The sequence below is a fragment of the Parasteatoda tepidariorum genome, chromosome 6 (assembly GCF_043381705.1).
Source record: "Parasteatoda tepidariorum isolate YZ-2023 chromosome 6, CAS_Ptep_4.0, whole genome shotgun sequence".
Taxonomy (NCBI): domain Eukaryota; kingdom Metazoa; phylum Arthropoda; class Arachnida; order Araneae; family Theridiidae; genus Parasteatoda; species Parasteatoda tepidariorum.
Genome location: NC_092209.1, coordinates 33233066 through 33247618, shown reverse-complemented (window position 1 = coordinate 33247618; position 14553 = coordinate 33233066). Strand labels below are relative to the sequence as shown.

At 28.1% G+C, this 14553-nt stretch overlaps 1 protein-coding gene across 1 annotated transcript in view; it reads left to right on the top strand.

The window, feature by feature from the left end:
* LOC107456435 (ovochymase-1) overlaps nt 1-14553 on the top strand; it is a 35459-nt gene that overhangs the window by 1988 nt on the left and 18918 nt on the right. The window contains exons 2-8 of the mRNA XM_071181760.1: nt 611-699; nt 2072-3154; nt 4371-4481; nt 6491-6600; nt 12083-12189; nt 13191-13477; nt 14290-14453. Of these exons, the coding sequence (XP_071037861.1) occupies nt 611-699; nt 2072-3154; nt 4371-4481; nt 6491-6600; nt 12083-12189; nt 13191-13477; nt 14290-14453 (1951 nt within the window). The remainder of the gene's footprint in view (nt 1-610; nt 700-2071; nt 3155-4370; nt 4482-6490; nt 6601-12082; nt 12190-13190; nt 13478-14289; nt 14454-14553) is intronic.

The following is a 14553-nucleotide window of genomic DNA, read 5'->3' as shown; positions in this document are numbered from 1 at the left end:
TTTAATCTGAACTTTACAGTTGACTCTCAATTTATAAACATATGAAATTTTGAAAATCAAAAACTATGTACAACAGATTAATATTTAATTTTTTAAAGGATTTGAAGTGAGTCTCCTTGACCGTTTCTTGTGCCAGAAAATATGTGCTATTTTTTAAAATTTTCTTAAATTTTTAATAAATTTACCTCACAATTTTTATTCTTATTTAAATTTTCTTTTAAACTTATTTATGTAAATCAACGCAAAACAATGTTGCATTTTTATTTCATGCTTTCAAGTTTTTGAATTAACAAATGCTGTATTTTGTTTCGACAAATTAAGAATGCACTTAAAAATGACAAAATTGACAGTAGGGGCTAATTTTTGTTGGCGGAACTGAAGTGGAATATTATATAAAGAATTAAAATTTATACAGGATTTAAGATTATGATCTTTGTAACTTAGTTATTTTATAGGCTGATTTTGGAATTTTGAAGCATCATTTTTAATTGAAAAATCCTTTCGATAAAGAGGGGAAATTGATGTATAGAAAAAATTATCAATAATGGTGTTTATAATTGATACTTTTAATATTTATATGTATATTTCAACTATAAATATAATTTTTCAGGAATGAACTGATTTTCAAATGGATTCCCTTGATCCTTGTGTTCTTTATTCAATTTAAGTGTGGATCTGTAAAAGCTGGAAGATATCCAGGTGCCTACTTTTTTACTATATTATAAGCAACGTATGTCTACACTGTTAAAAAAATATTGAAACATGCCGAACCACTGCAATGAGCGAATTCGATGCAACTTTAGCATTACGCCAAGTTAAACAACATTTCAGCGCAATTTAATCCTTTTTAAGCTTATTTATACAAAACAATTCACCCTGTACCGAAATAAGACATAACCTAAACAATAATTTTGTGCAGTTTAATCCTTCTTAAGCTTATTTATACAAAACAGTTCACCCTGTACCGAAATAAGACATAACCTAAACAATAATTTTGTGCAGTTTAATCCTTTTTAAGCTTATTTATACAAAACAGTTCACCCTGTACCGAAATAAGACATAACCTAAACAATAATTCCATGCAATTTAATACTTTTCAACCTTATTTACACAATACTGTTCGCCTTGTACCGAAATAATGCATAACCTAACCGGTTATTTACTCTTTGACGCAGATCGCACACCGGTGACTCTTTTTCATATATTTTTTCTTACGCTCTCATTACAAGTTAAAATATATTTTGATATTTAATTATGGAAAATAGTCTAATAGTTACTAAAAATCTGCTGGAAAATCCGAATCATATTTATACTAAAAAAAAAAAATTCCAAAAAAATAATTTAAAAAAAATGTGTTTTTCATTCATGTTCAAAAATTTCTTAAAAATTAATTTTGTAAACTAACGAAATTTTAATGATGAATAACTATTTTTCTCAGGTCGATATTACTGCAAATAAGTGTAAATTTGAAAAATTATTGTTCAGAAGTGAACTTTGTTTGGAAGATTTTATATTTAATGCAGAAAAAGGCACCTGTGTTCCATGCTGCATTTATTAACCATGAATTACTACAATGCTAAATATAATATATTTCACTTATTTTGACCCATATTAATACAGATTAATGAAAATAAGAATGAAAAACATGTTTCATAAAAATTATGCGTCAGAAGGTTAAGGTTGCAGTAAATTAGATATTATGGTTCAAAGTACCAATATTATGGTTTAACGTTGAACTAACGTTAAATATAATATATTTAACTTATTTTGACCTAAATTATCACAGATTAATGAAAAGAATACATGAAAAACATGTTTAATAAAAATTCTGCGTCAGAGGGTTAAGATTGCAGAATAAGATATTATGGTTCAATCAGTAATTATGGTTAATTATCAGTAATTATAGTAAATCAGATATTATGGTTCAAAGTACCAATATTATAGTTTAACGTTGTTATATAACTGAAAACTTTCTAATGAAACCATCATAACTTATTTAACAATTTTTGTTTAATTAATTTATGAAATAAATTTTGAGAACTTTTAAAATAAGCATTTTATGGTGTTTCAGGTTTTTATCCTTATGATCAGAGATATTCTGACGTACATATATCACCAGGAAGAGACTATGATTATTTATGTGAAACTCCAGACAAGCAACCTGGTGAGTGCAGAGCATTACATGATTGTTGGACTTCAAGTTACGTAAATATCCAGCGGGCATCATGCCAATTCTATGGAAATGTCGAGTTCTTTTGCTGCCCTTACCAAGAAACACACAATCCCGAATCTTCACCTCCAGTAAGGCATGTCGTTCAGCCTATAAAGATAGAAACTAATTCCCCCCTTAGAACACTTTTCAATCCTTTGAATGTTTTAGTAAATATTGTAGTACCCGGATTGGGTTCTTTAATCCACACAGGCGCAAGTACTGCTACTAAAGAAAGTTCATCATTAGAAATACAGGTTGCAAAAGCTACTTCTTCCCATACAACAAAAGTTACCAGCTTAATTTCTACGGTTCCTGTTAGGAGTCAAAACCATACTAAGCAAGCAGTGAGTGATCAAAAGCTATATCCTACTAAATCCACTACTTATAGTTGGAATCAGGCTACTGTATATCCATTGAACACAAACCAATCTAGAACAAGTTTAAAACCATATCCAACCAGGAAAATAGTTTTACATTGGCATTTGAATACTACAGTACATACAACACCGAGTACTACAGTGCCAACTGCTCCAAGTAGAAGACCAAGATCCACTGTAAACCCAAATAGAGAATTCGCTCAAGCAGCTTCAAACTGGAGCCTTATTTCTGAAAAGCAAACAACACCAAGTTGGCTGACTCCTACTACAAGCACTAAAAGACAAACTGCTCCAAATAGAAAACCACGATCCACTGCAAAATCAAGTAGAAAACCAGCGCAAGCAACTTCGAATTGGAGTCTTAGTTCGGAAAAGCAAACAACACCAAGTAGGCAAACTCCAGCTATAAGCAGTATAAGGCACACTGTTCCAAGTAGAAGACCTAGATCAACTAAACAATCAAGTAGAAAACCCATGCGAACAACTACAAACTGGAGCTTTAGTTCTGAAAAGCAAACACCAAGTTGGCAAACTCGTTCTTCAGGAATAACAGCTTTTCAACCAGGTAGGTAATCTATATTATACATTTTTAACTACATTTAAAATTTCGTATTAAGTAATTTTATTAGTTTATTTATAGCAAAATATTTTTTCTTAAAATCAATATAATCCATTTCGGAATTACATGATTGCTGAAAAGTTTTCAAAACGTATTAAATTTAAATAATTGTTGAATTTTTATAAATTTAATAAAGTTGTTTATTAATTTTTCTCATTATTCCTCTCATGAAAGCTTTATAAAGTCATCCGATTTCCTGTATTTAAATTAATACTATTTTCCCGTTTCGTTTTAAAGACATTGCTCTAATTGGAAAATTTCCCTTGCCTGAAGTCGTGACGGGTGGTGATATTTAAGTAAGATAAAAGCTAGTAATAAATGCATTGAAGTTTTGACTCGAAATATAAATATTTTAACTTTTATAAAGAGAAAATATACCTGATTGTTTTATTTGCCCCTGAAATAACCGAAGATTTAGGAAAATTAAATAAAAATAAAGAATATGCTGTTCGCCTTGTTCTGTTCAGTAAGCTTGAAATTTTATTCGCACTCAATCTAAAAATTTGACAAAAATTCATTAACTGGTGGTGTTGCTAACACAGGAAAACTTTTGATTTAAAGAAATTATTCGCAGAAACAACGGGCTTTATTCAGTAGCACTATCTGCCGATGAGTTTCTTAACTAATTTTCGAACTTAAGTGATCTTGTAATTATTGTATCCTAAACAAATGGCTCCAAAGCGATATTTTATAATTTGGAGCCATCTGCTCAGGAATATATTCCTTAGAATATATATAGCTTCTATTTAATTAAGTTTTTATCATTTTTTGACTATTTAATTTTGATTAATTAATTTTAAATAATTACTTTTAATTAATTATTAAAATAATTAGTTTTAATCAATTATTAAAATAATTAATTTTAATTAATTTTTCAAATATTTAATTTAAATCAAATTTTAAAAAATTAATTTTAATTAATTTTGAATAATTTTTTAAATAATTAATTTAAATTAATTTTTTAAATCGTTAGTCGTTTTGGAATGCCTGGTTGTTAATTAAAAATTTTAAATCGCCTATGAAAGGACTACAACCATACCATAATATATTTAGATCAACTTACATTTTCAATAGTATACTAAGAATTAAAACTGCAATATTTTTGACAAATTGTTATTAATTTAGTTGATCAAATAAAAATACTTATTCCATTTTATTTTAGTTTTATCTACGAGGACTACAAAATTGCCTCAGGTGATATACTTTACAAGTAGGAAACCGCAAAGCAATCCTGCTTCTCAACCAGCAGAATTACATCCTACTTCACAGCCAGGTATATCTCTTTTTTTAAAAGTATTCTTTCTACTTAAATCTATTTTTTATATTTAAAATTGCTTTTAGCAAAAATTATATACATTTTGCACACTTTTGTTACTGTGTAAAATGATGTCCATAACTATTTTATAAATTTGTAAAATAATAATAGTAATTATTTTATAACAATGAACTCATATCTACATGAAGAGAAAGATCCTAGTAAAATTAACATACTGTATGGTAGTGACATTTCTGGTTAAGAAAATCTGGTTAATAAAACCAAAATATACGGTATTGAAAACATTCATATGTTAATTGTTATATGGTAACAGTTTAACAGAAATTCTGGTTTTTCAATATTATAGTTCATATTACCACTCATTTAGTAAGAAATACAAAACTGAAAAGTAAATTTTATCGAATAATTTGTTTCTATGCCTTGCTCCATGGTATCATAGTAGAATAAGAATTTTACCAAATTTACCAAATTTAATCACACATTATAATACTATATTTTGTCGTTAATTTTACTAAAATCATTATCAAAGCTCTTTGGTAGAAATTACTTAGGTTTTTAATGTTCCCATAGAACCAGAAATACGATAAATTTTACCATATACTGGTAGTTTTGACAATGCTTTTTACAGCGCAGGTTTTAGTTTTTCACCTTTTTTCCTTTTTTAGATATTCTTTGAAATTTAATGCAATCTACAAAAATATTATATTGAAATTATTTTACGATAATTAATAAAAAATAAATAAAATTTATATTAAATAAATTGCTATTTTTTTAAAGTTGAGGCTTCTACAATTTACATAAGCACGCCACATAATCTAAACCCTTTTTTTATACACGTTAATGCATTTTAAAATTCCACAAATTCAATTTAAAGCAATTCAAGACAGTAGGCATAAAGAATAACCTAATTATGCTAGAACTTGCCCACATAATTTAATTATAACAGAGGAATTGATTAATATTCTAAACTACAAATATGTTTCCAATTGTAATATGTTCTAAATTTCAATTAATCAAATCAACATATTTTTTAACTTGAAGCAAAAATTTACTTTACTTGCATACCATTTTCCAGCAAATAATGAATTATTCTTAATGATGAAAAATAAAGTTAATTCAATGCTGATTAAAAAAGTACATAAATATTACAAAGAAGACATTGCATAATTACATAAGAAATTACATAACAATTACGGAGAAGGTATTGCATAACAATTACAGAGAAGATATTACATAACAATTTCACAGGAGATATTACATAACAATTACAGAGAGGATATTACATACCAATTACAGAGAAGATATTATATAACAATTTCACATGTAACAATCAATTTGTTTGAAATTTGAATCTAGAAAGAGAAATGTAAACGAGTTTAATTTTGGGTTTAAAATGAACGCTTTACAGAAAACATACATTTAAAAGAATTTATTCATAAAATAGCTGTTTTATCCAGAAAACAAATTTAAATATTGTAGTTACACCTGATGGGATTAAAGAAAATGTTCACGAAAACATTTATCTACTTATCTTCAGATCACATCAACATTTATCAATTTATCTTTATTCACATAAACACTATTGTACTCAAAATATATTCGTATATTTTTAAATAAAATATTTCAAGGATATAAAATAAGTGCAATCTCTGTTATAAAAGATACTCTACATTCATATTTTAAAATGATATCAGCAAAACCTTGCGGCCATCAACCAAATTTTGCAACTGTCTTTCAATGCTTTATTCACAAATTGCAAAGATGACGATTCAAGTTGTATTCCTGATCTTCTGCATTGAAGACGATTCAAGCTTCATTGCAAGCGATTAATTTACAGTGCAGACGATATTGCAAGGCTTAGTGTTTTTCGGAGACTTCATTTCTTAATAAAAAATCATCAGTACAGCAAAACTTTTCGAAGGAAATTAAACAGGAAAGAAAAAAAGGAAGCTAGTCTAGTTTTTCTGTGTTCATAATGTGATATTCACAGTTTCTTTCTTCTACAGCTGTTTGTGGGCGGCGATTTCTTACATCTAGCAGAAGCACGACTAGGCCAGAACTGCAGGCATTCGTCCTCGGCGGAACTAATTCCGAAGATCAAGCATGGCCCTGGATGGTAAGGAAAGAATAAATAGAAACCCAAATTACTGCATTAGAACACTAAAATATATCAGCAAAAATATATCGAGAAAAACAGGAATCTCTATTAAATTACACTGTAAAAAATTCCAAATTAAATTACAGTAAAAAATACCGGCACTCTGGGTGCCGGCAGGGCCGGATTAAGACCTCTTGAGGCCCTAAGCACTGAAAATATTTTGGTGCCCCCTCCTCAACAAATCAAATATATCTAGTACTAAGGCACGAGTTAATTCAAAATATAAAATCAAAATTTTTTGTAAAAAAAAGTATTTATTCAAATTAAATAAAAAAATTAAAATAGAATCAATTGAAAACTTTTCAATTAATATTAAAAAAATAACTTATGTTTGTGTGTATGTACAATGTGTAAAAAAGCAAACACTTCGAATAACTTATGATCGAAAGTTTGAACTTTTATATACTAAGACTCAAAATACTTTAAATTAAAAAAACAGACAAGTACTTTTTCTAAAAAAAGCATGCCTTTTTTTTCGATTGATTCGAATTCTTGACTCTCGAAATAAATAGCCATATGTCGAGAATTTTTCAACCCAACTAAAACATTTTAGCTCACAATAATAAAATTCATTTACCTAAAAATAGTTCATTCTAAAAATAATTTTTAAGAAGTATTAATCATTTTATATTATTTTATTTATTAACAGAATAGTCGAAAGAACTTTAAATTGAAAATTTGAACAAATGTCATTTTGAATGACAAAATACAAAATTTAATGTGTACTAAATCAATCAAATAAACCTTAATTATTCAATTTTAAAAAAGTTATATATTTAACATTTAATTTCTCAAGAACTTTTCGACAGATTTCGTTCAAATTTTATATTTTACCATTTAAATAAATATTCTTTAAAATTATATAAAAATTTGCATATTTTTAAATTAAAAATTGTTCCGACCATTAATAATAAATAATTTTAAAAAAAACTATTTTTGACAGGGAATTATTTTTAGGTTAATGAATTTTATTAATAGTTGCAAAATTTTTTCAATTCGTTTCAAAAGTTCTCGGGACATGGCGAAATGCATGAAACCTGCAATTGAATAAAAGAGTCCAAACTTTCAACCTAAAAAAACTTTTGGGATCTTAATTTCCATATTGTGAATACCATCAATATTTTGAGAAGCAAATATCCAAATTCAACAACAATAACATTTATATATGTAGGTAGAGGAAGCACGTTTGCCGGATTTCATAACTTAAAAAAAAACTTCTGCACCAACTAATTAACATATTTTAAGTTTGGCCCTCAAACCCTTTGAGATCTAGTAAGTTAAAATCCGATCATTAAATCAAGAGTTATTCAAGTTTTTTACTTTTATTTTATTTTACGCACTGTATATAATACAGCATAACTTTTACAAATAATAATGCTTTTCATTATTCCTTTTTCCTTATTAAACCTAATATATTAATAATGATAGGAAGAGGGGAAAAATAGTGATGAGTAATTTTATAAATACAACAATTATCTTTAATGATCCTATAAAATCTGGATTAAAAATCTGAAATGAACTTATTCCATAATAACAACTCACTCTAGATTTCATCTGTGGAAAACAGAACTAATTATCTAATAAAATTATTACTATTTTGTTCTATATTTTGGACATTCTCGTAGTTAGTTGACCTGTCAAAGTCAAAGGTACAGAGGAGCTTAAGAGTAATAAATTACTATCAATTAAATCTTAATTTGACTATTAAAAAAATGACCTTTTAGAAAAAATGATAGAAATCACTTAAAACTACTGCATTAAACCTGTACTTGAAATTCTCATAAGTGATAGCAGAAACTTAGGTCTGAAAAAGCTGTTACAGTAAATAAACACTCTGTCCTCAATAAGTAAATAAATGCATAAACAAAATACTTTAAATAACTATAAATTCAATGATCAGATTTTCATTTACAAATTCAGAACATTCGTGTTTTTATAATACAAAACAAAAACATAAATATAGCAACAATGAATATAATATAAAAACTGAACTTAAATAATAATCAGTAGAAAATAACAGACCATCATTTTTAATTTATTCACTTTTTTTGTGTTACGATATTTTTTATTCCTGTATGCATACGCGTACATAATACCACATAAGTTTTATAGAAAATAATTTCAGGTTTGGAAAAATATAATCATAAATGTAAATAATCATATGTATGTAATTTTATTAAACCAATATTTATCTTAAACCAACTAAAATCTACTTTGCCTACTAAAATTTTATGTACTAAATATTTTACATATTCTTTACAACATTTAAAGACAAATTCGTAAAATAAATCAAAATAAAATTTGTGTATTGTTACCTAAAATTTTTATTTTAAATCGAATAACTATTTTAATTATAACGTCATAGAATGAAATTTATTTCGATAAGATCATTCATTTAAAAAATTTAATTACTTCTTAAAACTTATAATACGGCAGCCCCTCTTAAAAAACATGTCACATTGTATTTTTAACAAAAGCTTGAAATTTGTTTTTATTGCTTTTGAGTATTATTGTGTAATAGAATGCTTAAATGTAAAAAAAATTATATAATTTTTAATAATTGTAATTTTATTTTTACATTTAAGTTTAATTTTTTATTATTAAAATATAATACTATAGGAAAATTAAACTCTTCGCTTATATTGATTTAGACAAAATCAATATTGATCGATAAATAATAATTATTGATAAAATTATTTGAAGGATTTAGCTACTACCTGAAGCAACATCAGTTTTACACTATTACAGCATGCTTTCAAAAGCAATAGTTTAGAATAATGTTTTAGTAGAATAAACTTTTTCTGTGCATTCATGTAGGATTCAGTGCACTCACGTTCTGTGCATTCACGTATACACGGGGGTGTGTAAATACGAGAAATTAGTTACTGATTGTAGCATAAATAATGTTATTGGTTAAAAATTATGTCAATCAAGAAACTTTTCTTTTCCTAGACCTCCCACTTTCTTCAATCTTATAAGTCACCATTTATTTGTATATCTACCCCCTCGAAAGGAAGACAATTTGAATTTTCTGAGATATGCACCCTTTTTTCTTTTGAAAAAAAAAAGAAAAAAAAGGGGGAATGAGTCCCCTATAAAGATATCTGAGATGAAAGGATGTTCTCTGTCTGTAGTAAATCAATTGGTTACGCTTGTCTTATCCTTAAAGTGTTTCTTCTCAGAAAATTTAGCTTTGTATTCTAACACATATGTTGGTGACAATCACGGTGGTCCTTTTCAGGAACCTTCGAATTCATGGAATCGAATGCTGGCAACATACAGATTTTGTTGTTTTACTGGATTGTTTGTTATAGGCAGAAAGCAAGATCAGGTTAAATTGAACCACGTTTCCCAGAAGTCTATTACTTATAATAAAATAACAGGGAACAACAATATTTTTCCCACTCGTTTATGCAGAATGACCAATTTTTATTTTAAGAAAAAATTAATGGATAATGGAAATACCTTAACTAATTATTTATTTATTTCAATCTGATTTACACACGAGCTACAAGTAAAAATTAAGCACAACTATTAAAATTTTTTTTAGTGACGGAAATAATATTATTATATTCAAAATATTTACATGTTCAAAATATTTACATGTTCAAATTATCATCATAATAAAAGTTGATGAAATTACACACATATATTGTATATATATATAATCATTATCATTAAGGATTTTCCTTATTAGTTATTAAACATATTTTAAAATTCAATTAATAAAAATATCTTTCTTAAATTTGCTATTTATTTTTAATTTGAAATTTTCAGTACTTTTCTTATTTCTTAATTATAATTTTTACAAATTTCGTTATAAGTTGCACAAAATATAGTTTACTTGCACTAAACAAAATTCAATGATTAAAAATTTTATCTTATTGCTACTTATTTCTTACATTTGCTTTCAAAATTAAATTAGTTTTAATGGGTACTCTTCTTAACGTATTTTTCAATGTCAGCGAGCATCCGGTTCACATTGAGAATTTACACATTTTTTGTGCTCAACTTTTATAACATTTGTATTTATACAAGACTCTAAGGACTAAGGAACCTATAATTCTTTCCTTATTCAAAAACTAGCTGCTTGCATTCATATTACGTAGTATATATTTTAAATCTTAAAATCTAATTTCGTTATTCGATATATATCGATAAAAAAAATCATAAGTGATGAGAAGTGTGTGGTCATATTTTTCCTAAATTTAACCTCTCCTCCACAAAGAAATTTCGAAAAATGATTCTTAAACACAGCTCCTTTTTCTTAATTTAGTGAATAAAAAAAATTACTTGACGTAAATTTTTGCAACACAACCTTTACGTAATTTGATGACTTCTTTTCCAGTTACAATGAGAATATAATTAAAAATATAGTATAAGCAAATATTTTATGTAGTATAAACAAAAACCTGCACAGAAACTGCAAACATGCACAACATAGATTTTTTTTTCACATCAAAAATCAAATTTTTTACATCATCAAACCATTGCATCAAAATTTTGTAAATCAAATTTTTTTTCATAAAAATATCAAATTTCTGGAGTATTAAATTCTACAACTGCGAAAAATATTCTGTAAACATGAATCGTAGCAGTATGTTATGGAATCATTGTAATGGATAAATAAATAGAGCTTTTATCGCACAGAAATTCACTACCTAATTTCATTATAAGACCGAACATTTTTGTTACAAAACATCTTTTGTTTTTTTTTTCTTTTATTATGTGAAATTTCGTACTTAGAAATGGTTGTTATCTACTCTTAAAATGGAAGCTCAAAATAATAAATTTGTTATCAATGTTTCAAAAAAAAAAAAAAAAATTTACTGCGAACATTTAGTTAGGCTTTGTGGTGCCCCCCTATCCTCTGGTGCCCTAAGCACGTGCTTAGTGTGCTTAATGTTTAATCCGGCCTTGGGTGCCGGTACTTTTTACACAAAAGTTCATTTTTACCGGAACATATTATGGAACATATATGGTAATTTTTACAGCAATTATTATCGCAAAATCACTGAATCACTCTAATTAAATAAGTATTACTGCAAAAATTACTGCATAATATTTTTCGATAAAATTGGATATTACGGATGATGCATCGAAAGTGCCGGTACTTTATATCGAAATTTGATCCGGAATTTTTTACAGTTTAGAGAGTCAGCAGGGAGTAAGACAAGGACTTTAAAACATATCAAAATTGTTTAAGAAATATAAATAAACACTTCTTAACTAATGATGTTATGCAATTTAAATTTCAATATTTTGTGATAAGCTGGAAAATTAAAATTGAAATACTGGCTATAGTTTTTTTTAAATAATTTTGTTATTATCCCCTAGAAGAACCACTTTACGTGATGCCAAAAACTATTAAGAAAAAAATTTAAATCACAAGATTAAATAACATTTACAATCATAAAACAAATGAATGTTTTCCTTTTAGGCTTCAGTACACTCCTGGAATCAATTTGGTCTGAGTCGCTTCATTTGTGGAGGAAGTTTAATAACTTCACGTCATATTCTAACAGCAGCTCATTGTTTTGACAACAAGTATTTATCCAATATAATATTTATTTTCCTTTGCACGTGAAATTCAAAAATTTGTTTCTGCAAATGATTTTATAAGCATTTACTAATGCAATATTTAGATACGTCTGTTAATTTTTTCTTTAAAAAAATTACTAAAATTGTAATATATGTGTAAAAATTTAGATAAAATGTTTTTTTAAAACAGACTTCCTTATAACGACATTGGAATCTATATACTAACTATGTATTCTTTTTATTTCATTATTATGTCACGCATTGTACAGTGATGAAAATAAAAAACGGACCACCCTGAATAATATTTGATCTAATGATCGGATCTTCACTTTCTAGGATTGAATCTTAATGGTCCGAAGAGGGGCTTTCATATATGGTAGTAATTAATTAATTCAGACGATATTTTAAGTTATGAAATCGAACACAAAAACGTAATTTCTCTGAATAAACATACTTTTTTTCCAACGGATTCGGATTTTTGACCCCCAAAATATAGGGGGTAATCGCAATCTGGGAAATATGGTCCTCCTAGTTTTATCAGCAGCAGACCGATCCCAAGTTTGGAATCCTTATTGTTAATTTTATTTTTTGCGTATTTCGCAATATCTTAAGAACTTTTAAAGTCAATTGCAAGTTTTTTACATACAATTATGAAATTAATTTTTCCAAGGATAATTGAACGCAAGAAAATAATTTTTAGTAAGAAAGCCAAAGAGTTTAATCAAAAATTTGACACAGTAAAAAAAAAATTAACTTCTCAGCAAACTATATTATCTTTTTACACAAGTTATCTTGGTCAGGGCTGTGCTCTATGCCTTTGGTCCCATTTAACTTGTACTTTTCGACACTTGTCAAACGACAACAACAACAACTCAAATTATCTGCACCGTTAACTTTTTTGGTGAAAATCAAAGTTATATTTCTTAAATTATCCCCCATTTTGCTTTTAATTTTTTACACTCGTCTTTTGTTCTGTCAATTGATCATATTTTTTATTTCAAATACAGGAATAGTGTCATGAGGTACACAGCCATCCTCGGAGTAACTAATCTCACTTTGGTGTCTGACGAAGAAAGTGAATTCATCCAAGAGCATCGACGCATAACTAGAATAAAACTCCATGATGAATACAAGCAGAGAATTTACTACCATGACATTGCAATCATCATTTTATCCGAAGATGTCATATTAAACAGCAAAGTATCAACTCTTTGTTTACCTACAACGCAGGATCTGACGTCAATGAATCCTCAAACTCCGGCTACTGTAGCTGGATGGGGTCACACTAGCTTCGGTAAGAATGAAAGTGCTTGCAGTGCTTGTCTTATACGTATTGTCTTTGTTCGCATAATCTTTTATTTTCGGGTCTGGTACTCTTTCTCAAGACTCGATTGCCGACAGATCGATTGCATAACTCCGTTTGCCCGACAACTCATTTGCCCAACAGGTACGTTTGCTCGACAGATCATTTTACGGACAGTTGCCAGACAGTTCATTTCCCGACAAAGAATACGAAAACCCTAACTGATTGACAGATATAATTGATCGGATGAATCTCTAATTTTTCTAAAAAATTATTAATTAAGCAGTCTACGCTCTTCAGTAAAACCCTCCATTACAGCCACCTTCCCGTTACAACGGCCGATACATTAAGTATCGTTTTTTATTTCACAGACTCAATGTTACTTTAACGCCTATTAGAACGTTTGCCCTGAAACGTTCATTTGAATATAGCAACCTAAGGGCCGAGATAGCCTGGTTGGTTGGGCACAGGGCCCATGTCCAAGAGTTCGTGGGGTCGATCGCAGCCGGCCGAAGACTCCCCGTGTAGTAAATGGTGACTGATGCACGTTAAAATTCTGTCGAGTCGAAAAGTCCGCCATGTTCCCATAACAAATCAATGCCTCTGGGGGTACTGATCCAGGAGTTGCCTTGTCTTCTGGATTGGTTCAAAATTACAAGGCTACAGAGTTGAACATTGGTAGTCGTAAACCCAAAATTGGGTCGGCAATAATATATTTTTACATATATATTTTTACAATTCTAATTGTATGTCCTGTAGAATTCTGCAAAAATCAGACAAATTTCTTTTTTTTATCCTTTCAGGTGGATTGAGTAGCAACGTTTTGCAAGATGCCGAACTTCAAATAATAAATTTTAATCGGTGCCAAAACTCCTACGATCGATTTCGAACGAAATCTCTACCACACGGAATTACATCTGATATGCTGTGTGCTGGAAAACCTGGAGGAAAAGGAGATGCTTGTCAAGTAAATACTTTGAATAATTAATAGAATGAATTCAATCACTAATTGTATAACAAATTTTAAAATATCTGTGAGAAACAAAACAATTCGAAATTAATGCGCA